Source organism: Simochromis diagramma, unplaced genomic scaffold (genome assembly GCF_900408965.1).
Source record: "Simochromis diagramma unplaced genomic scaffold, fSimDia1.1 OVJJ01000216.1, whole genome shotgun sequence".
Classification (NCBI taxonomy): Eukaryota; Metazoa; Chordata; class Actinopteri; order Cichliformes; family Cichlidae; genus Simochromis; species Simochromis diagramma.
In genome coordinates, this window is record NW_024386883.1 from 487,622 (window position 1) to 515,513 (window position 27,892).

General features: G+C 40.4%; 1 protein-coding gene across 7 annotated transcripts in view; it reads right to left on the reverse strand.

Moving 5' to 3' along the window:
- Window positions 1-1,014: 1,014 nt before the first annotated feature.
- LOC120734151 (glutamate receptor 3) overlaps window positions 1,015-27,892 on the reverse strand; it is a 74,818-nt gene continuing 47,940 nt past the window's right edge. For 2 of the 7 annotated variants that reach the window (XM_040032745.1, XM_040032743.1), the window contains 8 exons: window positions 26,866-26,973; window positions 24,799-25,005; window positions 21,789-22,162; window positions 20,033-20,231; window positions 12,022-12,269; window positions 11,177-11,291; window positions 4,513-4,761; window positions 1,015-2,493 (listed from right to left, as the gene is read on the reverse strand). In XM_040032745.1, coding sequence (XP_039888679.1) covers window positions 4,516-4,761; window positions 11,177-11,291; window positions 12,022-12,269; window positions 20,033-20,231; window positions 21,789-22,162; window positions 24,799-25,005; window positions 26,866-26,973 — 1,497 coding nt within the window. In that variant the 3' untranslated portion in view covers window positions 1,015-2,493; window positions 4,513-4,515. Of the gene's footprint in view, window positions 2,494-4,512; window positions 4,762-5,863; window positions 5,980-11,176; window positions 11,292-12,021; window positions 12,270-20,032; window positions 20,232-21,788; window positions 22,163-24,798; window positions 25,006-26,865; window positions 26,974-27,892 lie in introns of those variants that run through there. The other 5 variants (XM_040032742.1, XM_040032744.1, XR_005695975.1 and 2 more) reach the window with 4 other exon arrangements.

Below are 27,892 nucleotides of genomic sequence, written 5' to 3' on the forward strand. Positions count from 1 at the left end.
TCACTCAGCTGGGTTGGGGGGGGGGATAAAACAAACATCTTAATTTACAGTATTATACTTTAAAATAGTCAAGTGTATAAAGAATTGACTTTAGATTTTAATTTTTTAAGCTACTTCACACTGACCTATTGATCATTTAAGCATAAAAAGGTACAATTCAAGGGATGAACCAGTGATATGTCTACATTAACAGACAGCTTAGCAAAGCTAAGCTTTTAAATAGTATCTCTAGGCACACCATCCATCTGTTGCATTTCTTTTAGTCCATCCATGAACACAATTTTGAAGACAAAATAATTATTTGCACCAACAATGTGATTCTCAAAGAGCTTTTAGCCAGCTGGACAAGTGAAGGATCTCTGAATCAAAACATATCTGAAAGTCATGACCTAAAGAAGTAGGAATTTGTTTATTTTTTTTAAAGCCTCAAAAATGTTCTTAATGGAAGAGTGGCTGTCAGGAGGCCATTCTTACAGAAGGAAAACAGAACAATCTGAGGTAATAACAAAAGAACTGGACTGAAATATCAGTGGCAACAGATCTGATGGAGTGACGAATTACTTTTGTATTGTCTGACAGTACACAGTGCCTAAATAAAGTTGTACTGAATGCTTCAAATTCTGAATATATACAGAAGAGGTCAGGAGAAACATGCAACAGTGACTACAGCCATTTGTAACACATGGCGGAAGCTTTGATGTGGTTTATGCTGCATTTTAGTCAGTGGTGTTGAGGATCTTGTCAAAAATGATGCAATACCATCTGGAAAGTGCAGAAGAGAATTGGGGCAACTGGGGAAAAAAACTGAAAAAAGACATGCCCAATTTTGTCTTTTACCAGTGGCCCTAACCCTATTCCACAGTATTGACACATATATGTGTGCATGTTTCAATAAACTGCTGCACCTACTTGCCATTTTCCAACACTAAAACAAATAAGCTTTTTTTTTGTAGTGTAATCTGAAGGATTTAAAAGATAAAAGTCACACGTAAATATAAACCTGCTTTTATTAAGGAAATGTAATAAAATCCTTTGTACATGACCCCTCCACAGAGGTTCACTGTGTCCATACATGCAACTCTCATGGTTGAGGTACTGTTACAAATGAACTGGAAAAACTAAACCAAATCAGATGTCATTAACAGACACTAACTAAACCAGGGTCAATTTCGATCTGCAGTTTGTTTAAAACTATTACCAAATTCACATGCACTTTTTTCTGGGGAATAAAAGGATGAGAAAGTCTGATATACTAAACAAATGTAGGCATACATTGTTTGTAGCGGTTGTAGGTTCTTTCCCCCCCACTATTCAGTATATAAAAATTTCACTTATACAAACAGACAAATGTTTCATTCGTTGCTCTTCCCTCAATGTACAGTTTCACCCCTCTGCATAATGCATAGACACAGAAAGCTTTTCACGACCAAAGAAGCTATGGTGTGTTATCATTTACCAACAAAAAAGAGATGTTGAGAATCACAGCTGCAGATACTGCGCTTACATGAGAACAGCTTCTAAAGTGTGTACAAAGTGTAAACCATAAGCTCAGTTAAACCATTTGAATGTTCGGTTTACATAAAAAGGGGTCACCTTCCTAGCCTCTAAAGTATTTATGAATCTTTTGATTTCAACAATATGGCATTAAGTGATCAAACACGGGCCTCATTTCAATAAAAGAATCGCTTCTTTTCAAAGAGTGGCAGCTGAAAGAAATGCACAAAGTCGATTCAAAACAAGCATCTAAAACAGATTCAGTCGTATGTGACGTCCAGCTGGCTTTGAAAATGACACCACCTAAGCTGTTTAAGATGACCACTAATTTCACATTATTGATATTTTCCGAGTAAAAACCTGGATTCACTATTGTCAGTTAAATTGATCTTAACCCTAGTGTTCGATGCTTGTCCTAGATATTCTGATACACTGAAAAAAAGCCTTATAGTAAAACAAGAAAATGACTTTACTTCACTAAATATAACATTTATCCAACTTAAGAGTTCACCACAAAAATATGTCTGTAAAGGATTCAAATGACTAAATAAGTAATCCAGGATTTTGATTTCAAATCATGGCTTTTTTTTTTTCTTTCTTCTTCTTCTTTAAAATAGAAAACAACTGAAATTACAACAGTTTGTTTGTCATTTGAAACAATGTTTTGCCCTACTTCCACAGATTTTTTTATTTATTTATTTTATTTTATTTTCAAGTGAATTAAATTTTTAAATTGCATTGCCATGATGCAGAAATGCTCCATAAGGCACTACGAGAGGCAAATCCCATGTTTCCAGAAGCAAAAGTCCTGTTGCAACATTGCCCTCTGTTAGTGTGATGGGTTCATAACCCAAAATGAGCACTTGTTGACTTGTAGGCTTGTGTCCAAGTTGGTGACAAAGAAGGCCGTTGCCTCCAGGACGCCAACCACAGAGTGTCGGGGTCACACAGAGTGGCAGTTTCCATCCAGGATCACCGGCGGGAATCGAAACAATTCACCTGTGTGAAGCCAGAAGATGTGCAAAAGAGAGTCAAATGAAAAACTGCCGTGTGTGGGTATTTCATTTCAGCTTATTTGATTCAAAAGCCAAGATTCCCCTGCTGCTTCACAAAAGTGAGTTAACTACAGAAAATTATTACTTCAGGCTCATCAGATCTGAGGGCATCAAACCAGCTGCAGTAGGTTAGGTAAACTTGATAAAATGTTCAATTTACTTTAGATACTAAGCTTGGTAATCAACAATCAGCTACAGATTAGAGTCAAGCAGAGTGAAATATTATGAAAAGAAAGGTGAGACTGAATTGAATGTGTGTTAAAGACAGACTGTATATAAAGGAGGGATGCAGCTAATGTGACATCAGCAGTGTTGGGATGTTTCTTAAAAAGCTGCTGAATTACTCATTACTCGTTACTTTTCTTAAAAGTAATGCAGTATGTTACCTAAGTACCACCTTGAAAGTAATTCATTACACTACCCGTTACATGTCAAATGACCTGAATCTTACTTTCAAAATTACCACTTAACAATATAAACCTACACTGCCACACCAACACAAATCTCTACTCCTATGAAGACACACATACGTCCATCCATCCATGTCCTTCTGCTTATCAAAGGCCGGGTCAGGGGTGCAGCAGCCTAAGCAGAGAAGCCCAGACCTCCCTCTCCCCAGCCACCTCCTCCAGCTTGTCCAGGGGAACACCAAGGCGTTCCCAGGCCAGCCGAGAGATATAATCTCTCCAGCGTGGGTCTGCCCCAGGGCCTCCTCCCGGTGGTACATGCCCGCAACACCTTACCCAGGAGGCGCCCAGGAGGCATCCTTATCAGATGCCTGAACCACCTCAACTGGCTCCTTTCGATGTGGAGGAGGGGAGTACTCTGAGCCCCTCCCGGATGGCTGAACTTCTCAACCTATCTCTAAGGGAGAGGCCAGCCACCCTTCGGAGGAAGCTCATTTCTGCCACTTTCGGTCGGCACCCACAGCTCGTGACCATAGGTGAGGATGGGGACATAGATCGACCGGTACATCGAAAGCTTCCCTTTTACACTCAGCACAACTTCACCACAATGGACCGGTACAGCGTCCACATCACTGCAGCCGCTGCACCAATCCATCTGTCGATCTACCGGCTCCCTTCTCCCGTCACTCATGAACAAGACCCCGAGATACTTAAACTCCTCCACTTGGGGCAGGAGCTCATCCCTGACTTGGAGTGGGCACTCTGTCCTTTTTGGACCGAGGACCATGGCCTCAGATTTGGAGGTGCTGATTTTCATTCCCACTGCTTCACACTCGGCTGCGAACCGTTCCAGTCCGAGCTGGAAGACATTACCCGATGAAGCCAACAGAACCACATCATCCACAAAAAGCAGAGATGAGAGTCCGAGACCAACCAAGTGAAAGCTTTCCACCACTTGGCTACGCCGAGAAATTCTGTCCATAAAAACTACGAACAGAATTGGTGACAAAGGGCAGCCCTGGCGGAGCCCAAACAACGACACACATACGATTTTTATTTTATTTTTTACAAGCTGACAACACAAAACGAATATGAAAACCAGCCCAAAAAGACACATTGTTTCCACTGTAGAAACAAACAGTAGGTAGAAACGGCCGTTACAAGCCTGACTGCTCATCACTGCTGCACCTGCTGAAGTTCAGGCTCTGGCTGCTGAGTGGGGTTAACATGTACTCAGCTTTAATATCACTGACAGACAAAACTGAGGAACACGGCAGACTCACACACTCCATTTTGACTTTGCTTTGCAGGAGCATTCACCCCCTGCTGGCCACTAATGTAAGTTTAGGACGATTCACTTTTCAGACTTGGAAGCGTCCATCTTTTATATACAGTCTATGGTTCAAAAGGTTTCCAACTTCTTATTTTTCAAACAAAAAAAAACCTCGAAGCAAGTTTAAAAGTTGAGAATCATCTGAAGACAAAACTTTAACATTTCACTTATATGTGACTTCAGTACATTTCTAAACAGGTTACGGTCACAGTAAAAGACATACCCTTTAGATTTTCACACTCTCTGTCCCATAGACGTTGTAGCCTTCACGGTACGTGGCAAAATTCTGGGTGTTTGCAGGAGGGGCCGGCTTAAAGTTTTGGGCATTCTTTGCCAGCTTCAGTCTTTTGGTTTCTTGCCGTGACTTATAGCAGAACTCTATCAAAGCCACGGTCATAGCCAGGCCAAGCCCTCCGACTAGAATATAGAAGACTCCTGCCACGTTGCTCAGGCTTAGTGCACTTGTCTTGTCCTGGGGAAGGTAAAGACCTCCGTTAAGACTTCTTTTAACTGGCACTTTGAGGCTGACCTCATATACACTAACATAAAAACCTACACTATATTTACACCCTGCTGCGCTATGACTACACAGAAACTGTGAGGAGGCTGCTAAATCTGTCTACAAATCCCTCTGAGGTATGGCTACCTAAAAATGAGAAAAGTTGGAGCAACTCAAATCTGTCTAGGTTCTAGTCTCAAGTTATTTGTGCTCTAAGTGGCTGTGAAGGTGAATGTAGAGAGACTTGCTATCTTTTGCCTGTTTTATGGTCTCTTTACGAGGCCACGTCTAGCGGAAGGCGGTCGTGGTCGTACAGGTCTACAATCCTCAGATCACTATCATAGCTGTTAAACTTAGCCTCAAAAACACTGCATATGTAACAATCAAGGTGGCAAGCTGTAAAGGTGAATTGAACCATTTTGCTGCTATTAAAAAAAGCCTAATATTGAAATTCATTTGTATGTGAGTTTTAACATATATTGTATAGTTCTAAAAAAAAAAAAAAAAAAAGGTAAATTCTGCTTTTTTCTTGACCTAAAAAGTACTTCTAGGATATAAATCTCTTAATTTTAATTAATTTTTAACAAAACGTTCCTTACTCTGACACTCCATCTTTGAGACATGACTATTAAATACCATTTGACCACTTTAGAGCTCAGATGGTATTTAAAGGTCAGTTTGGACTTTGTCAGAATAAGGATGCCTTTGGGAAATCCAGAGAAACTATTTCACATACCAATGAATAAGATCAGCAATAAACTACAAGTCTGGGTGAAAAACAGCAGTATAATGGTTTCAATTCAAAACTTTATGGTATGAATAAAAAAAAAAACGTGTGTGTTCTCATGCAAATTTTTTTTAATTTTTTTAAAAAATTGAGAATTGTCTACAAACAAAGAAGTTAATGTAATGAGCCGTGTTCAAAGTGTAGGTGTGTGTTGCACTGCGGTATGTGTAGGGCAAACCTAGTTTTGAATGTTTTCCATGTGTTGTTGTGTGCTTTCGATGTTTGCGTATGAACATTTAGATCAAAATGCATTTTAGCAATCAGTGTAAAAAGACCTGCAGCGACTGACCTTACTTCCAGAGTCCTTGGTTCCACATTCACCCTTATCGTACCACCATTTGTTTTTCAGCTTGTCTAAGATGCCTTGTTCACTGAGTTTCAATACTGCAAGGTTTACAGGAGTTCTTCACGTGGGAAATAACATAAATAACATTGTATTATGTTATTTTATGTTATTCAACTTTTTTAAAAACTACTTTATACTGTACAAAGCGATAGAGTAGGGTCCTGGCCAACATATCACAGATAGCAAGCAACACTGCAGTATATAGATAAAAATATGACTTTCATGATCCATGGCTAACCTAGCATGCCAGACCCCACCTATATCGCTTTGAGTAATCGGCACACACTGATCACAAGAAGAAGAAAAAAAAGATTTAAACTTGCAGAATAAAGCAGCTGCTGCATAGCTTTCAGGGAATGAAAGAAAACAGAGGCAGTAATTGCTGAGGGCACATTATTATCTTTTTGTTGTTGTTGTTGCTATGGGCAGCCTTTTTGAAGTTCAGCAAGGTGGATCTAACAGGAACCCTTTCCTGACTAACAGCAGTCCAATTCTATAAACAGCTATTAGGAGGCTAATGTCTCACAAAATCACCCCCTTTTAACTCAGAGTGACCAATCACATGAGAGGAAATTATAGAGGGATCATGAAACGATCTTGATTTATTTGTTTGCTTTGAGACTCGCTGACTCCAAAGGTCAGAGTCGTGATTTGCAGGGATTTTTTGTGGAAGACATTATGCTGCATTTCCTCGACTGCTAGATTTCCAGGCTTGTTTCCTTTCAGAAAATAAAGATCAGTGTATGCAATCCATCATCATCATCCAATATATTGTTCTCACCACTGTATGTGTGCGTGTGTGTTTTCCCCCTTTTCAAATACGCCTTGTGTTTTGCAATAATACATAAAAAATAAATGAATATTAAAAGAACAAAAGGGCAGGGGGCAAGGGATCTGTAGTCCTGATCTCCAAGAAGAGCACTTTGAAGGGCAAAGTTGAGACTAGTTTGTTTGAGCGTTGAACACTACAGAGACAAACAGCAGACGCTAGACGCATGATTATAAATGCAATCGAGTCAGAGCCAATTTAACGTCGGCAGTTAGGCAGAGTTTAATATTTTCCCCTGAAGCAGAATCATCAGGAATCATCCTACACATTTATATTTATAATTGTATTATCTAGAAGAAGCTTTACAGACACTATGAGGATGAACAACAAACCAAAGAAATCAATTTAAGAGCAGGCACAACTGCTACCAACTTAAATGATTTTCATAATAACTGTTTAAGGGCACCTCATTCTGCACAATACAAACACACTTTTTATGAAGCAACATCTAGTGGTTTGTATGTTGATTTTCTGGCTGTATTTATTCTCCACTTTGGTGCACTAAGAGAGGCCACAGCAGAGGTTACAGTGGTAAATGTAATGAGCATAAACTGGCGAGCTGGTTAGGATAATGACTGGTTGTTATTGGCTAACATCTACCCTGCCTCGTGGCATTCTGGGTAGAATGATCTACTCAACTGAGCTGCTTAAAAAAAATCTGTTTGTTATAAATTATGAACATGATTTTTCATCCAGTAGGGGGAAAACATCACAAGGTGGACTGCAACAGCCTGCTGGTCATCACATAAAGAGGTTCAAGCTCACCACCAGGTGGTGACCATGTGCTTTTAAACAACAGCCACTGCCCAGACTCACAGTTTATGTGAGTATGTATTTTCTGAATCTTTCCTATATGAATAAACCTAAACACAAAACGGATGCATCCATATCCAGTCTCTGCACAGAAGCACATTATTGAAGCAGCTGGAGGCACAGGCTTTTTTGGGCTATTTTATTGTGCTTGGGTTTGTAAATAGTTTGCCCCAGAGACACACAGTTGGCTGCATTGTGGTGTGTACTGCTAAATAACTCAACCTGTCATTTACTGTCAGAGAGACAAACACTGGGAGCTGTCCCAAACCTCTGAAGTAATAGCATTTCACGGCTCGCTCCACTGAGAGCGAACCCTAAACAGTTAAAAAGGGTGATCTATCAAACTGATTCACATTTAAAGCAAACAGAGATCCAAATGGTCCAAATTAAACCGAAAGCCAAAAATACATCGCTGCCAGCGGTACTCACTGGGTTTAGTAATATGCTATAAAGGAAAATATAAGCAGCACTGCAGAATTAGGTACTTATATTTTAAACAGATATTATTTTTATATTAATTTTTTATACAAACATTTATATTGTCAACAGTTTCACTAATTCAATTGAATGGTGACACATTTTATATATTATGTCACAAATGTGTTTCAGCAGATTTCCGATCATTATGTTTACAGACCAGCTTCCTGTTATGGGAGCCTGCAGAAAGTGAGGATCGAAGGACACGCTGATATCTGCTTGAAGCTATTAGAACTGTGCATTATATACCATTTCACCACTTTCTGCCAGTTATCTCCCTTATTTGTATTTATAATTTTTAATACAAAAGATTGTGCAGCCCACCTACATACTTGACAGCTTTCAACTCTCTGATTTGCTTAAATGTTAAAAAATGCGACAGTACTGTTACATGTCTTAATCGTTCAACAGCTGGCATGCTATAAATACTCAAAAATGTTATTTCAACGTGAAAAAAACAAAAACCCAATATGGTTCATTGTTATAGTCCACAGATGCCTGTTTTTATCTCACTCTTGATTGCCTAATTATTTAAAAGGGAAATTAATGATGCATCCGCTGTCAATTAGATTTCATTGAAATCTGTGATTATTAGGCATAATTTCCTCCAGGAATCTTAACAAATGTATGTGTAAACAGCCTAAATCTGTCTGCAGAGCCACATGTGAAATCTGTAGCTGACTTATGAAATAGGATTTTCATTGCATCAGTCCTTAAAAGAAGTATAAGCCCAACCCCCGTGACAAAGTGCGGGACTGAAAAAGAATATAACAAACACCTGTACAGGCTGTTGCAATGGAATACAACATCTTACATTTGTGAAGCTAAATAATTAATCTCCAGCGTCAGTGTGCCTCCATCAAAGAGGTGTGGGTTCACCCCTTTTGCTTATGCTTGGTTCTGTGCTAAGACATGTGAAATTTAAAATTTCACAAGTTTTAGTGCTTTGTAGGATTTGATACAAATTTGCACAGGTGATTATTTTACTGTGTGATTTAAGTGACCTCACAACTTTACCTTTCACACTCTCTGCAGGACAGGAATACAGAAAAGAGGGGAAAACATTCAAGACAGCAAAGAAGAACATAAAAAACTCATGCAAAATCACTCAATACCAAAATAACCCACAGGAACAAATATAAAAGGTTTAAATTAGTTCAGCTTCACTGAATAAATTTAGAATATCTCAGAGTAGAAAAACATGAAAACAGTTTCAAATATATGTGATATGTAGTCTATACATATACATGTATGTGCTGAATTTCATTTGAGGACTCCCAGTGATAACAGCAGTGGTCTTCACATGCAATATATCTCCATATTATTGCTGAATTGCCAACACTGGTGTTTCTGAAAGTGAAACAAGGACAAAGAAATGTGGCAGTCCGGAGTGATACTGTTGCACTGATCAGCTGCTCTCTTTCTAACCGGACATAAAAGGACAGAGGACAGTTGCCAGTGAGAGGAGACGGTTTCTTTGCGTTACCCCCTCTGGCAGTATCCATATCCTGCTCACTCAGGAATGGGACGACCAGAGTCAGTAACAGGAAAGTTCGTCCTGTCTCTTCTCTCATAATATGTCAAGTGTACTGTGGTCATGATGCAAGCTGAAGAGCAGAGGCAGAGATGGATCCAGAGTCTAGATCCTGGTGTCTAAAACAAAAGATCAGGGGCCTCATTTATGGAAAGTTTGTACAACTGATTTGATTAAGGGGGGAAATATATATATATGTCATCAGTGTCAATATTTGAAAGACACTGATGTGCAAAGAAAGGTTGCAGCTCCTCTGCAAAGTTTGAAGTGATGTAAGTTAGTATGCGCGTGCACACAGTATGAAAAAGCAAGACATGCTTTACAGTAATAATTAGCTAATGTCCTCTATTATCATTTCTCTTTTATGTTTTAACTTAACAGAGAAAGTGAGACTACATAACCTTTCAAAGACAGTGTAATGAGCTTTGAATTACATCTAGTGTGAGTTTTATCATGTCATTGGCGTAACTTTGTGCTGAATATTGGGGGGGGGGCAAGATCTCGGTCGCGATAAATAAATAAATTTGGGTAAATTCCCAGATGATTAAACATGCAACAATTTTCATGGTAATACCTGAAATGAGTAAAGAAAATCAACAGTCTATTTATGCAAGATAATTCAAGATAATTCATAATTTTATTGGGGGAGTTGTGTTGGTTGGGTCTGATTATTGGGGGGGGGGGGGGGGGGGGGGCGCGTAACCTCCATAACCCCCCCAGAAATTACGCCCCTGTGATAAATCCAGCATGTCATTGTCCTGTATGTGAGTGACTCTTATGCTTATAATAATGGGCTATTAAGGAAACGTTGCATAGTCTCACTTTCAGGGCTGAATGCATCTTCACAAAATTCACAGCTACACTTTTTAGCTATTACAAAACAGTAACTTGGTGAGAAGATGTAAGCACAAATCAAATCCTCTTGCACAAATGGAGCCCCTGGTCGTATCTTACACTCTACCGTTGAAGGGTTTGCCAGGTCAGGATGGCCAGGGAAAGTTCTTTGACTGGCCTTTGATCAAGACCAAGCAAAGGTTTCTGTCAGTCTTACTCTGGATTTCAGTGAGAGGATGTCGGACAAAAAAAAAAAGTTTGGATCATTAGTCGTCACTCTGTCATTAGAATTCTCACGTTTGCCTGCAATGCTTAGTCCCCTCAAGACAACGCTGTTTCCTGTGCCTGCCCTAGCGGTTCAAGCAGCAGATTGGAGAGTGCACGTACATTTTATTCACTCTTTCTAGCGTTAGTTTTAAAGAACATTCATGTTGGTCTGTAGATATAAAAAACAGAAGAAAAATTAAAGTTTCCATCTTTCATAACCACAGACCAAAAACTACTCTGTCACGAGCACAGCTTTACCCACTGCCTTTCCTACCTCCTGCGTCACATACCTCTGGTTTAGCTCACATTTTTTTTCCTCCTCCATTAGCCAAGCAAAGGGTTCCCAGTTGATCACTGTTGCATAATAAATAATAGTAAAGCCACAGGTAATGACGAGTAACTTCTAAACACGTGATTGGCCCCAAATGCTACACTCCGTGACGACAGCCTTGCCGATTACTCTGTTCTAGGATACCCGACTTTGGTGACATTGAGGCTGACCTTAGAGTCACCTCCCCCGCTGCCGCACTCTCCCTTGTCGTACCACCATTTGTTTTTCAATTTGTCCAAGAGGCCTTGCTCATTCAGTTTTAACACTGCCAGGTTAACAGCATTTCTTGAAACGATAAAACATAACTTGTAAGAAAATGAACAGGTCCGTGAGAAATCTAATATAGAATATTAGTAAGAAATAGTGATAAATATCAATGGTTCATAGGGGGAGCACGGGAGGGACAAATTGGTAAAGAATTTCACTGGTGTGGAAGGGTAAGAAGCATTTTTACAGCAAAGAAAACGTTAAATATTAGAGAGGTGGCATGGAGGGTTACATTTGTAACTGAAGTGTGCGGGATGGGGACATTCTGTCATTGATCATTTAGAAACAAGAACATCTAGCATGCAGCTTAACATTCATCACAACTGACAGACCAGCATTGTAACTAGCAAATTAATTCAAGAAATATTTTTAAAAGGAAAAGAAAGGGGAAAAAGAGAGGAGGGGGGCATCACAGAAAGGAGAAGAGAGGAAAGGTGAGAAGGAGAAGAGACAACACAAACGAGAGGATGGAGGGAAAGTGGCACGTGCGCACGTCGATGTGACTAATATACTGATAACCTGAAGAAACAGGAGAAAACAACAGACACAAACCAGATACGTGGGACAGGAAATCAAAAATGGCTCAATGTGTGTGATTCAATTCAGATAACTCATAACATGTTTCACTCGGAGATGCACTTGGGAAAAAAAACAAAGGGCTTAAGAAGAAGAGGATGAGAAAAGGAAACATCAGGGTAGGTGGAATACTATAACAACATGGAGGATATTGTTATAATATCCCACCCACCTTAATGCAGAGCCTTTTGGTGTGGCCACACCGTAGCCCTTAGAGTCGAGGTTGCCGCCCACTTTCATGGTGTCGCATGGCTTCCGCTGCTCTATGTACTCATTCATAGTGGATTCGAGAAGAAAGGCAAACTTGCCCTTCGACTTTCGTACCCGGGAAACCCCGTCTGGTGTTGTCTTGGCAAACACTGAGGGTTCGGCAGATTTCATGTACGACCACATTTTCTCATAAACTGCTATTTTGGAGCGCTGCATTCAGGGGAACAGAGAGAGAAGAGAGAGACAGTTAAGGTCAAGGTGCACACTGACAACCATGAAAACAATCGCATGAAGCTGCTGGGAGTCCGAGTTACATGATAATATTGATACAGGTCTGGACTTTAAGTGTGGAGCCGGAGCCGCAAGGATGTTATCGGGATTTGTGCAAAATAACCGAGGTGTGGCAAGAGGCTGAAACTTCTGTTTCCCACACGTTTCTCATACTTTACTAGAACTCTGTCATCCAACTATAAAAAACAGCCAAGATATCAAAAACATTATATTGTCAACGTTTTCCCCCTCAGACACCTATTAGAGTTATTAGCTGCTGTATTTATTGGGGGAAGACTCAAAAATGTAACGCTTTATTCTGGTCCGAGCTGCTAAATGAACAATTAGTGCCACCAAATATACTCTCAAGGCACCTCTGATGGTCTCTAATTAACAGGTTACACCTCAGTTTTTCAATATGTACTCGTGACAAGACTGTCAACAGTCACAAAGTGGCTGAGGGAAAGTTACAAGTAGAGAGTACGTGCAAGAGATTGACAGGTAAAATTGAATTGATTAAAACTAAACTCCCCCCATCCAAACAAAAAAACAACAACACTGGAATGAAGAAACGAGCCATTTCAGCCAAAGGACAGCAGCATGTGGATGTGTGTGTGCAAACACTAAAGACGGTTGATGCCAGGAGTTGCGGCCAGTTTTCAAAGGCTGGAGGGGTCCAGGTGAGCTGTGTTAGCTGACGACCCTCCTATGCCGGCCAACTGCCCTCTAATATAGGCTAGGACCGCCTCCAAGACAGCGGGAGGGAAGTCACGCTCACACAGCTCCCTGCTCCAGCTCTATATTTAGTGCACAGACATGAGTAGTATCAATATTTTCATCTAACGCTCAGCAAGAAAGTAAGTGTATTTTCCAAAACTCCTAACTAGCTCGGCTCTGAATCGCAGGGAAGATAGCTGCTGCTGTGGTTATTTTCAGCAGCAGGTGTTTCGAGCTGTTACCACACCTGCTGTGACCTCACAGATTTCATCGCGTACTGAGCGCTGCACTAACAGACATGTGCTGCTTGTAATTCAGAGTGGATTTACCCTTTAAGTGCAAACGGTGCTGCAGAGGTAGTGGGCTCCTTGCCAGCAGCCTGAAGTCTGACAACCTGGCAGCTCAGCAGAAGTAACATGCAGCACATGTTTGGTATCAGTATCGATAAGCAGGAGTGACCTCCGCCACAGTTTATGTTCCTGCCAGCAGGTCACAGCTCATCACAGTCGCCGCCATCACGGTTGAGATTTTATTCAAATCAATCTGTTTGTACATCGATGCATGGATTGAATTTGACGCTACTGTGCATATGTAGCTGTTTAGGTCATGAGCTACTGCATCAAGCAGCAGCTAAAAATATACTGAAAACTTAAGAACAGAGAGTTATTTTGCACGTTCACCTGTAAAACAGCCAATCTTTATTCCCTTTGGCTTACAGCACTTTATTATTTATTTATTTATTACTTTATTATTTATGGAATATTATTGTTATATATATGTTAATAGCACGGTGTGTGTCATATAATAGCTGCAAAGATAAAAGGTTAGAAAATGATGCATTAAAAATAAAACCACACAAGCTGCTTTTTATGTACCGTTTTTGAATTTTAGTGTGTGGAGTTTGCATGTGTGGATTCTCTCCAGATACTCCGGCTTCCTCCCACAGTTCAAAGACATGCAGTCAGTGGAGTTAGGCTAACTGTTGATAGTTAATGTCCCATAGGTGTGAATGTGAGTCTGAATTATTGTGTTATTGTTCAGAGGGTACCTCGCCTCCCGCCCTATAGAAGCTGTGATGAGGCTCCACACACTCCACAAACTTAGTTGCAAACACTATGTATGCATGCAACACATTGTGCATGTGTTTTGATTTTGGAGCCTGCTTTACGTTGATCTGTTTAAGGTCAAGAAGGAACTGCATCAGTCCACCTGCACTTAAAAGAAGCTACAGAAGCTACAAAAATCTTTTTGAACTCCTTTTAAATCTCTAAAATGACTGGTTGAGTCAGGCGTCTGCACAGCTCCCCCCCCCTTTTATTTATTTTTAAATACCTGAAAAATCAGCAGGTTGTCTTTTTTGTTGTTTTGGCTTTAGTGTTCAGTATGGATCAGTATGCATCCACACCAATTGTACCGCAAACACAGAAATAACACGAGTTGTGACTCACCAGGAAAACAAAAAAGGGGAAAAAAACCTTTCTAGTACTTCTTCTTCACATGCTGTGCATGGGTGATCTGAAATACACTCTTCTTTGACAGTGTCAAGAACTCCTTTTGTAATGGCATCTTCTTTAACTTATTTGACCCGCTAACTTCAAGTCTGACGGCTTCACCTCTGTGGCCCAGTCAGCTGCCAGCTGGAGCAGCTACAGACATGCACAGCACGGCCCTACTGTGACACTCAGTACGCTGCTAAAAATGGCCAGCGAGAGGCTGATCGCTGGGCACCAGGGAGTAGGAGTACACAGCTGTCTACAATAGAGAGGAGAGGGGAAAAAAAACGAGGCTACATTAAACTGGGCTAATGCGACCTGCACTTGGCTGTGAGAGATGAATCTCAGAGGGAACTTTGGCTTGAACTCATATTTATTAACAGCGTCTGTGCGACCGGTTTGTTCCAGATTGTATGTTCAGTAGTCATGTGAGTCAGTCTTCCATTATTTCTATTAGGTGAGAGTAAATGAAAACATCAGAGTGAACTGACAAACTGTGTCAGCTCGGCAACGCGTACGGCAACATAAATAATTCACCAGATATGTAATGGATTGTGGGCTCGGGCTAGTAAGTGAATCATTCTTGACATATGCACGATTTCAGTTCAGTGGAGTGTTCATGTAAACACTGTTAGCATGACAATAATAGCTGATGACAGGTCTGACCATAGTGAGCAAACTGCAATTCTTCTCTGGGTTGCATGTAAATGTATGCTTGTCAGAAGTAGGCCGGTCATCTGTGCGGAAATCTGTGAAACTCCTCACGCTGTCAAACTGATATAAGCGCTGCGAAATCTTCTCACCACGGTGGCTTAACTGAGACAAATTATTCTCAATTAATTACTGGTGTAACCACAACATCGAGAATATGACAAGCTGGTCACGTCCTCCGGCCAGTGAGAAATTTGGGTTTACTGCCCGTCATCCATTCTGAAAATGAAGTAGTCCTTCTTCCAGCAACCAGTTTATCTTTCAGCAGCTGACAGAGCTAAGAGTGACTCATGGCCCTGAGCGTGTCTGACACGCTGCTGGCATCTCAAAACGAAGACAACGGGCCAAAGCAAAGCATGTGCACTCTTTTTGGTGTTTTTATATAGTGGCGTTCAATATTTAGTTACATGCATGGTTAAGGATATAATTACAACTCATTTACTGTATGTTCATGATCAGTGGAAGTAAATTAAGAAAGCAACCAAACAGGAGCATGGCTCATTTAGCACAAAGCTGTTATTAAAATGATCCCCAACCATCTTTAATATTGCTTCGCTCATGCGCTCGTTTCCCCACTCTAACATCTGATCACTGTACACAACACAGTGAAATGCAACAAGCTAAATTTAGTTGGTTAAGTTTACCATACTCTTTAAACTGTTGCACACCTGAGAGTGAAGCTCAGGACAGATTATGTGCAAAAATTAATCACAAAATATCCCAATACCTATAATATATAGCAGATTTTAATCATTTCTGTAAAGAGGTGAAGCTAACAGTGGTTTCTCAAATCTGGCCACCTGAGCCTTGTGCCAAGAGTCAATCCTCTTAAACCTCTACGTTAAAATTTCAGAACTTCACAACAATAATAAACATATTTACACCTCATATATAGAGTGGCTTTGATCTCTCGCTATACAGGCAGCAGCTGTACAGGGAGGTAATACTTATATGGTTTAACTTGTTAAATTGAGAGATCATTTTGCAACTGAATGGGGTCAAATTGGCGATTACATGAAATCTGCTTTTGGTAATATGGTGATTAATTGTGACAAATCTGCAAAAATTGCAACTCTGTTGCTGTCTGCATAGAAAGAAATTCCCATTAAGTACTTCCATTCAGAGTCGAGCCAAAAATTTATAGATTTGAAACTGAAATTCATAAATTTCTCCACAAATGGTGATGTAGTGAAAAATGGCATGGCAGCTACTTTCTACTTTCTAATTTTATTTATATAGCGTCAAATCACAACAACGGTCGCCTCAAGGCGCTGTTTATTGTAAGGTAGACCCTACGATAATACATACAGAGAAAAAAACCCAACAATCATATGAGCCCCTATGAGCAAGCACTTTGGCGACAGTGGGAAGGAAAAACTCCCTTTTAACAGGAAGAAACCTCCGGCAACAATACTTTTATAAAGGATTATAACTATAATGCAACCACTGAATTGCAAAGAGATCAGCACAGGATGACTGATTGCAGCATGTTAGCAATCTATCCACCTTTGTAGATTAGACAATTATTTGTAAACATTCGCCAATCTGTCTCAGAGAGACTGACTGATTGGAGACAGGTTGTGTCCCACAGACAGTTCAGTACCTTGTTAAACAAGCTTGCTATAATCAGCATAAAACAACAACACTATCATTCAATTATGGTCTCTTTTGTGAACAGTTGTTCACAAACCAGTCTGTGACATTACATATGGTTTTAATGCTTTAATGAACTTTAACGATACTAGTAAATATTTTTAGGTTTGGAGAGAACCAAGCTGTACAGTAGCTCTCTATTCATACTAAGCTAGCTTCCTAATTAGTCCACAAGTAGCAAATAGGTGTAATTCCAAAAATGTCTCCAAAAATGTTTTTACTTATCTTTTTAAATATTATACATATTTATACAACTCCATATACAATGGAAGGTTTAAATGGCAGAATGGCAGAAAGAAAGACACAAAATAGATATGAGAAATTTGCATCTATTTTAAATAAAACTACCTCTGCAATGCTTTAAAAAGCTGAGGGGCTTGACAAAAAACCTTTCTGAGGACCAGAACAAATAATTAAAGCGTATGTTTAATTATTAGCATACTGGTTATCATCATATATTATGAGCCCTAAGGAGCATGTATTATCTGTATTAAGTGATACATCCTCTTTGATGATCAGGCTGAAATGCATTGATAGCTTCTATTAATCATTAGTGTCTAATCTCCAGATTTCAAAAACCTTTCATCAGAAACGCTCCTCTGCGTTGGCATTTCCAGTTTGTATGCAGAAAGAGCCCATATTTTTCACTCAAGACAAAGTCACTACATGTCTGTCAATTATCTCCTCAGGAGCACCTTTGATAAATCACATCCTGTCTAATACATCACAGATTAGAGCATCTACAGAGAGGAACTGCTGCTTATGGTGCTGCCTTCAATGCAATGACTCACCAGGAAGCCACTAAAATATTCAATTTAATATCTATTTGTAAAAAATGTCTCATTCAACAGATGTGAATGAGATATTTTTTTTAAGGCTGCTAGATGTGTCAGTCATCTGTAATATACTGCAGAATGATAAGCGAATAAGACAAATAGACAACGGCTTCTGTTTTCCAGCCATCTATTTACTTCCGCTTATCCAAGTCAGGGTTGTGGAGGCGCTGGAGCCTATCCCAGCTGTCACAGGGCAAGAGGCGTGTCACAAGTGTATCGCAGAGCTAGCACACTCTCATCCAAATTAGAATCCCCAGCTGACCTAACATGCATGTCTTTGTACTGGAGGAGGAAGCTTGAAACGCCACACTGAAAGACTCCAATCGGCTGATGGAAGTGAACTGAGCGCAGATATGGATAATAGGAACAACTTAAAACTGGCAAACTCAACTCCACCACACTTCTGTCTGTCTATAGCTATAACAACAGCCTTGTACAAGCTGAGTTTGGATATAACCCAGTAAAATGAAACTGAATTTCTGACAGATAAGTGACTTGCTGTTTTGTTTTGCATTTTTATCGAAAACCAAATCCTTCTAAATTTCCCAAACAGACGAGTCGAGACTTTATCATTTCCCGGTCGGCCTCAACTTTTTGGGACGAAGATTTCCTTTGCACCATGACACTTTTCTAAACAGGCCCATTTTTCATACTTTCATTTAATGCAGGAGACAGTTACAGACCTCCTTGGCACCGATCATACTGACTGCTCCATTTCAGTGCTTTCAGACCTCGGGTCAGTTTTGCACAGCAGATCGAGCTATTCTGCTTGAACACCTTTGTAAACCTCTTGGGTCAGATATTACACTTGGTTAGATCCCTGCAAAACCCTTCCCTCACTGGAGTTAAACACGATAAACAAAAGCAATGCTCTTTCATCCCGAAGTTAAAATATAATCAGAATCTTTTCTTCTTTTGTCTGCGATTGTTTTCTGCATGCATGCTTTAATTTGATTATGCTTGGACTGACTCTGTCCTAACAAGAAAGCCCTCCAGCCAGCAGCAAATAACCCAACCCGACACAGAGAAACATGCTGTATTTATGCTGTCTGTAAATCTCAGAAGAGATTGTAGGATGTGGTTTCATAACTGTGAAATGATGCCGTCTGAAGCATCCCGATCACTCTCGAGTCTAAAGGGAGAGCTGGGTTTGTATATACCGAAATGTCTCAGACTCACTCCAAGCAATCACACCAAGAGAGCGACTGGGACTAAAAATAGACACAGCTCAGAGCTGGACATCGGATGTGAATGACATTTCCATTTCCAAGGAACAGAGCGTCTATTGTGAGATTGCAGTTTTGTGACAGAGGCCAGCAAATTGGAATTATAATGACATTTTCTAGTTTCTCTTTAAAGTTTTTCCAAAGTTTCAAAGACAGACAAAAACGTGTTCGATACTCAGACTGAACAATCACTTCATTTAACTACATCCTCCTGAGGACATCTAAGATCTGGCAGCGATTAAGAAGCTAAGACAGAGCTACATCTACACAATCAGATACATCAGTTTCAAAATGACAATAGCATTAATTATCATGCAGGCTTTTAAATTACCTTACCTGCTTTTCTAAACGCTAAACACTAACCAGTTGCCTGATCTGTTTCTTTTTATAAGGCGTTTATTTTTGTACTTCTTCTTTTTGCTTCCGAAGCACTTTTGAGTAAATTAGCGAAGACACAGTGAGGCTAATCAAAGTCTGATTAATGGCACTGCAGATGGCCGCACGAGGAAGCATTACTGTCCCAGTTTCATAGCTGAATTATTCCTTTTGCCAAAAAGCTGGGAAAAATTATTTTGATAACCAAAGTTAATTTTGTGGACAAAATGGATTTGTGAACAGGCTGATAACAGGCGCTGCCTCTGAAGCCTAATGCCATCATTTAGTTCAGTGGCAGTCACAAGCGGACTGGTGCTCCTCTCTGAAAGAAATATGAGCTCAGCATAGTTATTCATTTCAGGGCAGCACTTTTAAATCGATAAACAAAAGAAACGCATGCAACTGTCGCGCAGCTGTTTGTGTTTTTACTAATGTTTAATTTCTTTTAGGTTTTAAAATGAATTAATTAGATGTAGTTATACAGTTGGTCTGGTTTCAGTAGTTTGAAAGTGCTGCATCAAGAAAAAGTAGTTTAAGGGTTTTTTTTTAGTAATGAGTCTTTGGATTTATTTATTTACCTGGCAGGTAATGGTTCAAAACACACAGCACAGCTATAGAGGCTTATTCACCTAAAAAGAGGTCAGTTTATACAGTGCAGCAGCAGGATAGCGACAGGCATTTGAGACACTCACCCTAAAGAACTCCTTAGTGGAGCCGGAGTCTAAAGTCCCATAGGCGATCTCTGTCTGCTTGGCCAGATCCTCGGCACTCTCAATGGGAGAAACCATCCTCTCCACGGTGAGGAAGGCAGCCAGGTTGGCCGTGTAGGAAGAGATTATGATGAGGGTGAAAAACCACCACACTCCTCCCACAATACGGCCGGACAGAGACCTGAGAGGAGTAAAAAAAGGAAAAGGAAAAAAAGAGCAGAGGTAGAGACAGGAAATCAGCATGCTCACATCAACACGTTGGGGAGGAAGGAACCTCGCAGTTCAACCCCGGGTGCGTAATTTCAAATTTGACTATTCTCTCTGGTCCTCTGCTTTAACGATCACACGCATACTGACTCGGCTGCTCTCAGATGAACTCTCATTCCTCTGTTTAAATGAGGACGCACTTCAATCGCAGTGAATCCCTGCATTGCAGATGCGCTGCTCTGGATTTCTCTTAATTTATTGTTTTCTTAGTTAGTTTTTATATTTTTGTTCTTGCGTATTCACGGTCACTTCACCACACCTACAGTGTGTTTCAGAGATGCTGTGTGAGGACTCTACCAGTGTTATCTGAAAATTGCTCATAAATGGAGTTAATCCTGAAAAGAAAATCACAGTAAGATCAATTTCCATAAGAGATTAGTTGGTCTAAATGTGGTTGAACCAGAGTTAAAGCTTTAGCCACAAAAATGCCCTAGAGGCAACAGAAGGTGTGATTAAGGATTGGAAATCAGAGAATACATTTCCTCTTGTTAGAGTAGCCTGGGAACTGCTGGTCTGTGTCGGAGCTATAAGGAATAATTTAGCAAAAATTACAGCATCAGCAGTTTTAATTCAAAAACTGCATGTACTTTGAAGCCAACATAAAATCCCTCATTTGCTGCTTAATTGATTTTTTTTTCCCAGTGAGGTATTAGAGACTGAGAAATCTGCAAATTCCAGGTTTTCAGGAGTGGTGCCTTCTCTGCTTTTTTCTTTAAACATAACATTAAAAAACTCAGAGTTAAAAGTCCAATAAAATAAAAACAAGAACATCTTTGACATATCACCAGTTTAATTATTCCATGAAACGTTGGGAAAATCTGTGAGAACCTTTGGTCAAATTAGTTTGCTTTAGCTCTTCAACCAGCTTCTCTACAATCTTCCAAAGTCAAATAAGAGGAAGTGTCAGAACAAGAATCCTTGAAGAAGTCAGAGATGCCAGAACAGCGATGAGTAAACGGATGGATGGATGAGTGAATGAGTAGAGGGTATGACTGGATGGCCATTGTGTTGGAAAAATATATAGTTATGGAACTGATATCATTTCCTCACAATATACCCTATATGCACCAAGTTGATGACCGTAAAATGGGACATGCAGCAAAAACACGGTAGCCCTCCAAGAGTCAAGAGGAAATCAAGTCCCTACTTTAAATGAAATGTAATGACCCCTGTGCATTTTACAGCCCTCAGCATGGTGGATATAAGTTATTTTGTGGATGCAAAGCATTGCTGCCAGCATGCAGCTTCAAAACACAAAGATGACGAGTTGATGATGGTTTCTTGCTCATATAGAAATGGGAGGAAAGTGCAGTGAAGTGGAGCACGAGGTTAGGTGGACAGCCCTAATAGTGAAGCTCAAAATAACCTATATGCACCAATGCATGATGGGAACGCATGTATGGGACTATAAAATGCAACGAGAGATGACAAGGACATCGGAGATGTGGTGGAGTGAACACAACAAACCAACCTTGGTGAGATATCGCATCCTTGCTGCATGAAGGCACCCAGGGAGAACCACAGGCTATTAAAAATCCCAAAGTCGTTTGGAGGGTCAGGGGGGCTCTGAGGGTCTTTGGCCTCATCGTTTTCGTCCAGATGCCACTCATAAGGGCTGAAACGGCTCACCAGGAAGAGCACCACACTCACACCGATATAAGCAAAAACTATACACATCCAAATCTCATAGGCCAGTGGATCCAAGAAGGAGAACACCCCAGGCTTGGACTTCTGGGGCTTCTTAATCATAATGGAGATGCCCAAGCTCATGAAGGGTTTAGAGAAGTCTATCACTTCTTCTCGAACCAACGTTATAGTTAGTGGTGCCACAGCTATGTCAGCTCTCTGTGAAAATGGAAGGAGGCACAGAGGGATTTAGTCTAACAGAAAAGAAATAATAACCAAACAAAGTGTTAAATTCTGTAAAAGAGTAAATATTGATAAACCTCAAACCAACTCAAACTCACAGCACATTCACAGAGTAAACAGAATGAACATTGTGAAATGGCACAGCTTAGTATATACTGAATAGCAGACCTGTGATAAAGCCCTTCAGAGGGGATCTGCCATTTAAAAATGAGTCACTCAGCATTTGTTAATGTCTTTGTCTCGATCCAAATCTCCTCCATGAATCAAGCGGAGGGTTGGAAGACAGAGGTGGATGAGCTTATGTAAGCAGTTCATGAAATGTGAATCAGCCTGTTAAATTCATCTCCAACAGATCCTCTGCTTTGCCTTTCAGGCTCATCAGTTAGTATGAGAAACAAATGCTGACAAATGTCTGCAGTGACTGGAACAGAATAGACTGCTGCGTCAATATTGCTTTTCTGGTCTTACTGACCGCGCTGTGTAACGTAATCCACATTAAAGAAAACTGAACACAAAGGATTCATGTCGCTGATAAATTCAGGAGGGGTCTTAGGCAAAAGCAGCTGCCTATTGTTCATTGTGAATTTACGTCCCAGCAGTTAATTGGCAGCAATATAAAATTAGTGTTGATGCACAAATTTAGATGAGGCCTTGTCACGGCTCGTTCAATTAAAATAGATGGCAATCTCTGTCGGTCCAGCTATTAATACTGCTGTAGACATAACGGCAGAAACTACAGATGTCAGATTGTGAATCAGGCACTGAATCACCGTCTGCATGCATATCTTTTTACATTTGCAGTCAACCGTGTGAGATGTTTTAGCATCGTTCGTTCAGCAGCTGAGGCCTCATAAAAGATGCAAATTGTCTTGTTCAAGCCAGTTCGGCTGTGAGTGATCCACGAGACACATGACAAACTCAGTTGAGTGGATTCTACAGGAGAAGGAGGGATTTCTAAAACTGAGTCACTCTCCAGATAAATATGTTTATTTTTCTTTGTTTTAAATTTATTCTTATGTACCGTATTTTCCGCACTATAAGGCACACTTAAAATCCTTTAATTTTCTCAAAAATCAACAGTGCGCCTTATAATCCAGTGCGATTTATGTATGAATTCTGGTTGTGATTACTGACCTCGAATTGATTTTATGCGGTTCATAGCGCACAAAAATCTGTCAAAAATATGTTAGTACGACTTTGGTAAGCTACGACGCTGCACCACTTGATGGATTGTCGGAGCATTACGGCTACCGTAGTCAGAAGCCTCACCTCGCGGAGTAATCTGGGTCCAAAACTCAGTTCACTTCAGGTCCTAAAGTCAAACGAACACTGCGGCATCACTGAAAGTTAAAAACTGTCTAAATTCTTTTATCTTTAATAAAATGATCAGCGTTACTGCTTTACCAGGTGTAACAATTAAGTTTAACATCCAGGCATCCATGAAAACATTAAATTTAACAGAATTACAAGTTAGCATGAAGTTAGCTCGCTAGTTTCCACCTAAACATGATATAGCATGTTCTGACTGAGAGAGTTCTGAAAGAATTAAAACGTACAGCTCTGTTTTCACTTCCAACATAAATGAAGACAGAAAACTAAACAGTAGTGACTTTTGTAGGGTTACTGAAGTTGGGCTAGCTGGTATAAAATTATGTGCTACGTCAGTGGTCCCCAACCTTTTTTGCACCACGGACCCGTTTATGCCCGACAATATTTTCATGGACCGGCCTTTAAGGTGTCGCGGATAAATACAACAAAATAAAACTAGTACCGGTACCGAAAAAAAGAAAATTTATTCATAACACACGTGAAAAGACCAAGGAAAACCGAGTAAACGATAAAAACGATAACAAAATAACGCTGAAAACCGATAACAAACCCTGAAAACTATACATTTCACACCTGAGCCTCAACTCTCGCGGCCCGGTACCAAACGACTCACGGACCGGTACCGGTCCGAGGCCCGGGGGTTGGGGACCGCTGTGCTACGTGATTGCTAGCGATATAGCTATGTTAGCATAGCATAAACACAGTGAAGCTGGAGGATGAACGCTAACTTTTTTCCACTTGATAAAAGTCACATGAGGGTTCCCGATGGTTAGGGACAAATGCAATCACATGGCAGGATGCTGTAAACGGACCAAACTTCAGTCAGGAGAACAACTGAGAAAATCCATCCACAATACGAGGTTAGTCATTAATATACTGCAACAACATGGGAATAGAGCAGCTGCGAGAGAATTAAACATAATGAATCAATGGTACGGAAGTGGAGGAAGCAAGAAGAATGAGTTGACTAAAGTTTGACTTATCTGTTTTGTTTCGCTTAATGCGCCTTATAATCCGGTGCTCCTTATGTATGAAAACAGACCTGTTCATCGACAGTGCGCCTTATAATCCGAAAAATACGGAAGTGTAAAACTGTTTTCTATGACATATGACTGAAGCTTTAAGGGATTAATTGGCTATAGACAAACTTACTTTGGTCAAGAAAAAACTTGGTTAATCTGATAAAACTGGATGTTTTACTATGTGCTTTGTGTGACGAGCTGAGTCACAAACAATGACAAAAGACGGACAGTTTACAGAAACACAGGCAGGCTGACACTTACCCCATAGACTAGTTCACCCACCATCCCGTTCCACGTCTTGGTCTCTGGATCTCTGGCTCCATACTTCCCGTCGGGCACTATTGACAGCTTATACTTTATCCCCACATGTTTTGCAATTTCAGAAGCTAAATCGACACAGTAGCCTTCATATCTGTCATTCCCCTCCATCTGCATATAGTTTTTCTTGTACATCACATATGGAGCTTCCTGTTAATTAGACATAATTTTGAGTTCATGGTAAAGCAAGATCACATCCACAGTGACCAAACCATATGGGTCACATGAGGCCTTTATTGGTACTGCTGCATGCACACGTGCAGGGCACCAACAGATGAGGGGAACATATGAATAAAGACAAACACAGGTTAAACACATGTACGGGCACGTAAGTGGAGGACTGAAGGGGTGGGGTGGGTGGCAGGGGGGACTAGGCCGACTGCACCGACGGGAGAAGCAAAGCATCTATAACTGAGTGCAAAGTGCAAAGCAGGATGTCGGGCCTCCCTCATGCTAACCTGATCCAGAAAAATCTAAATCTGCAGAAATGGGCAATAGGTGGGGGGTTGCGTGTGCTTTGCATCAGCGAAGGCACAGGGGGCAGGACGAGCTGAATGGAGCACTTTTCCAGTTCATAAAGTAAACGTCAGTGGCAGCAGAGAGATTAAAGACATCAAACACATGGAGATTACCTCATTTCATCGGACAACTTTTTTAAAAAAAAAGGTCTGAATCACACCACAAAAGTAGTTTAAAGCTGGTTCAATTTGCTTTTTTTATTTGTTCCATTACGACAATAAAATAATCTGCTCATCGCCTCGATCATGCTAATATGCTTTGCCTCTGTGCCTTGATTGTTGTAGCATTCCTCCAACATGTAACATCCAAAACATGTTTGCCATTAAAGATGAACCAGTGTCACCTTGGGGGGGATATTAAGCAAAGCTGTACTTACTTTGTCGTATGGCACGCACATGTTTTCAGAGGTTATTCAGCTTAATAGAACAGAATAAATGCAATTTCTTCACGGGAGACTGTTGGCTTTTGCTGATGTTTTTGGAGCATTCAACAGCATGGCTCCTGTTGAACTTTAGACTTCCACATCCCTTTCGCTCCGCAGTCTTCGGTGTTATGGTGAGACAAAAAATGAAAGAACTGCACCCCAACAAAGCGAGGTAGTCCTTTCATTAAACGTTTTCTTTAATGTCATGGGAAGTAATAAAAACATGAAGTTAATGAGATGACTGCGATGCCTCTAAAAACAATAATTGGTTTCTGTTCAAATCAAAATCATGTCTGGCAGAGAGAAAAAATAATGCAATGGCACTACGCTTCTTCATTTCTTCCCTCGCTCTAAACAACACTTTACTTCCAGTCTAGGTAAGATGAGTATGAGTTTCCAGACACTGAAATGGGAATGCGTGACTATTTCATTCTGAATTTGCCTAAGATGCAACCATAATAGGCAAAGTCAGAAAGACAGAGAGGCCATGGTTTTAAATGTAAGATAAGGCGCACCTTATCTTACATTTAAAAATGGCTGATGATCACTAAACTGCAGCTACTGCCTGATCTAACTGACCTCACCCCTGCTTACTCCTGGAGCGCTCTCATTCTCATTCAAATTTTTTAACTAAGTAAATTTTAGACAAGGGATAAACAGCCAAAGGTTGCAGCCATTGGCTGTTTACATCCTCCTTGTATGCAGATCATTTCATGTCTCTGGTCCAGCGTCACTGACAATTTACTTAATGAGAGGGAAACATTTTTACTTACGTATGCACTGAATGAGAACACGATGTGTATAGTTATCATTACCAAAGCCGTTATTGTGATGTCACTACTACAACAGCCCACTGTAATATAAAAAAACCAAAATGCTTTGGCACCCACACGGATACAGTTGAAACACTCTGTGTGAATCGACTGTTTCAACATGTAGTGAGTGGATGGAAAGCAACTGAAAATAAAATAATTCTACCCTCCCAGGACAGATTGCAACAAAGGACACCTTGACCTTGAGTGGCAGAAATCTTAAGGTGAAACATTTAAAACCACTTGAGTGTGTACCATAATAGTAGTGACCACAATTGTTCGGTTTTCCACAGAAGAGGACTCGTTGGTGACCTGCTGATCCATTATATATACAAATTTTTCGTACTCATTCCAGTAGCCGATCTGAAAACAACACAGAGGTCCGCAGTTATTTACGAGAAGCAGAAAGACATTTTCACAGTAGACCCTCCGAGTTCACGTGAGCTGGTCAGCTCTATCTGTACGGCTGGAGACGGTGTCGGTTGCTCCTGATATATGATTTAATAAAAAGCTCATAGTGGTTCTCCTGACTTCACCTGGGCTACACTTCAGCAGAGTAGGAGTAATCTATTCCTGGCTCAGCAAATGTTCTCTTATATAACAAGAAAGCAGCACCCATAGAGCACTGGAGGACTGATAAAATTAATACCAGCAAGAAAAACCTAATAATCTAAAAATGCCTTATCTAGCCAATGCAGTCGATTTTTTTTCTCTTTCTATTAATACTACATAAAAGACACACATTATGATCTAACACAAACAAAGCCTGGCTTGTTGCTGCTCAACCTGAGATGATTCCAGTAGCTGTATTATGTTTATTTCTGCTAGACTCTGATTTATTCAGCCAAGAAGAACTCTCCCATTTCTGGAAGCTATAATGCGCAGTACTCACTCTCTTGTCACTGTAGATTGTCTCACACTGTGATTGGATGGGGGGGTCTGTGATGTATGTTGTCTTGTGAACTGAGCTGTGTGGACATTATGGGGCCACTCCTTTTCGGTGCCAGCTTTGTGGGGGTTTCAGTGTCACAGAGCTACCGCAGGCTCTTACGGGTGTCACGTGTAAGGGTGTGTGTGTGTTCAGACATTATTGTTTTTGGTTCAGTAGTGTATTACTTACTAATGTGGAGTTGTATCACAGTGTAACGAAATTGTTACGATTCAGAAAGGTAGTCAGAAATCAAAAAAATCTTGGCGTTAATAGTTTTTTTTAAAAAAAAAACCAAAAACGCGTAAAACACAATCTTTTCACCTTCAGGCTCAGGGTAGATGTGTGGGGGTG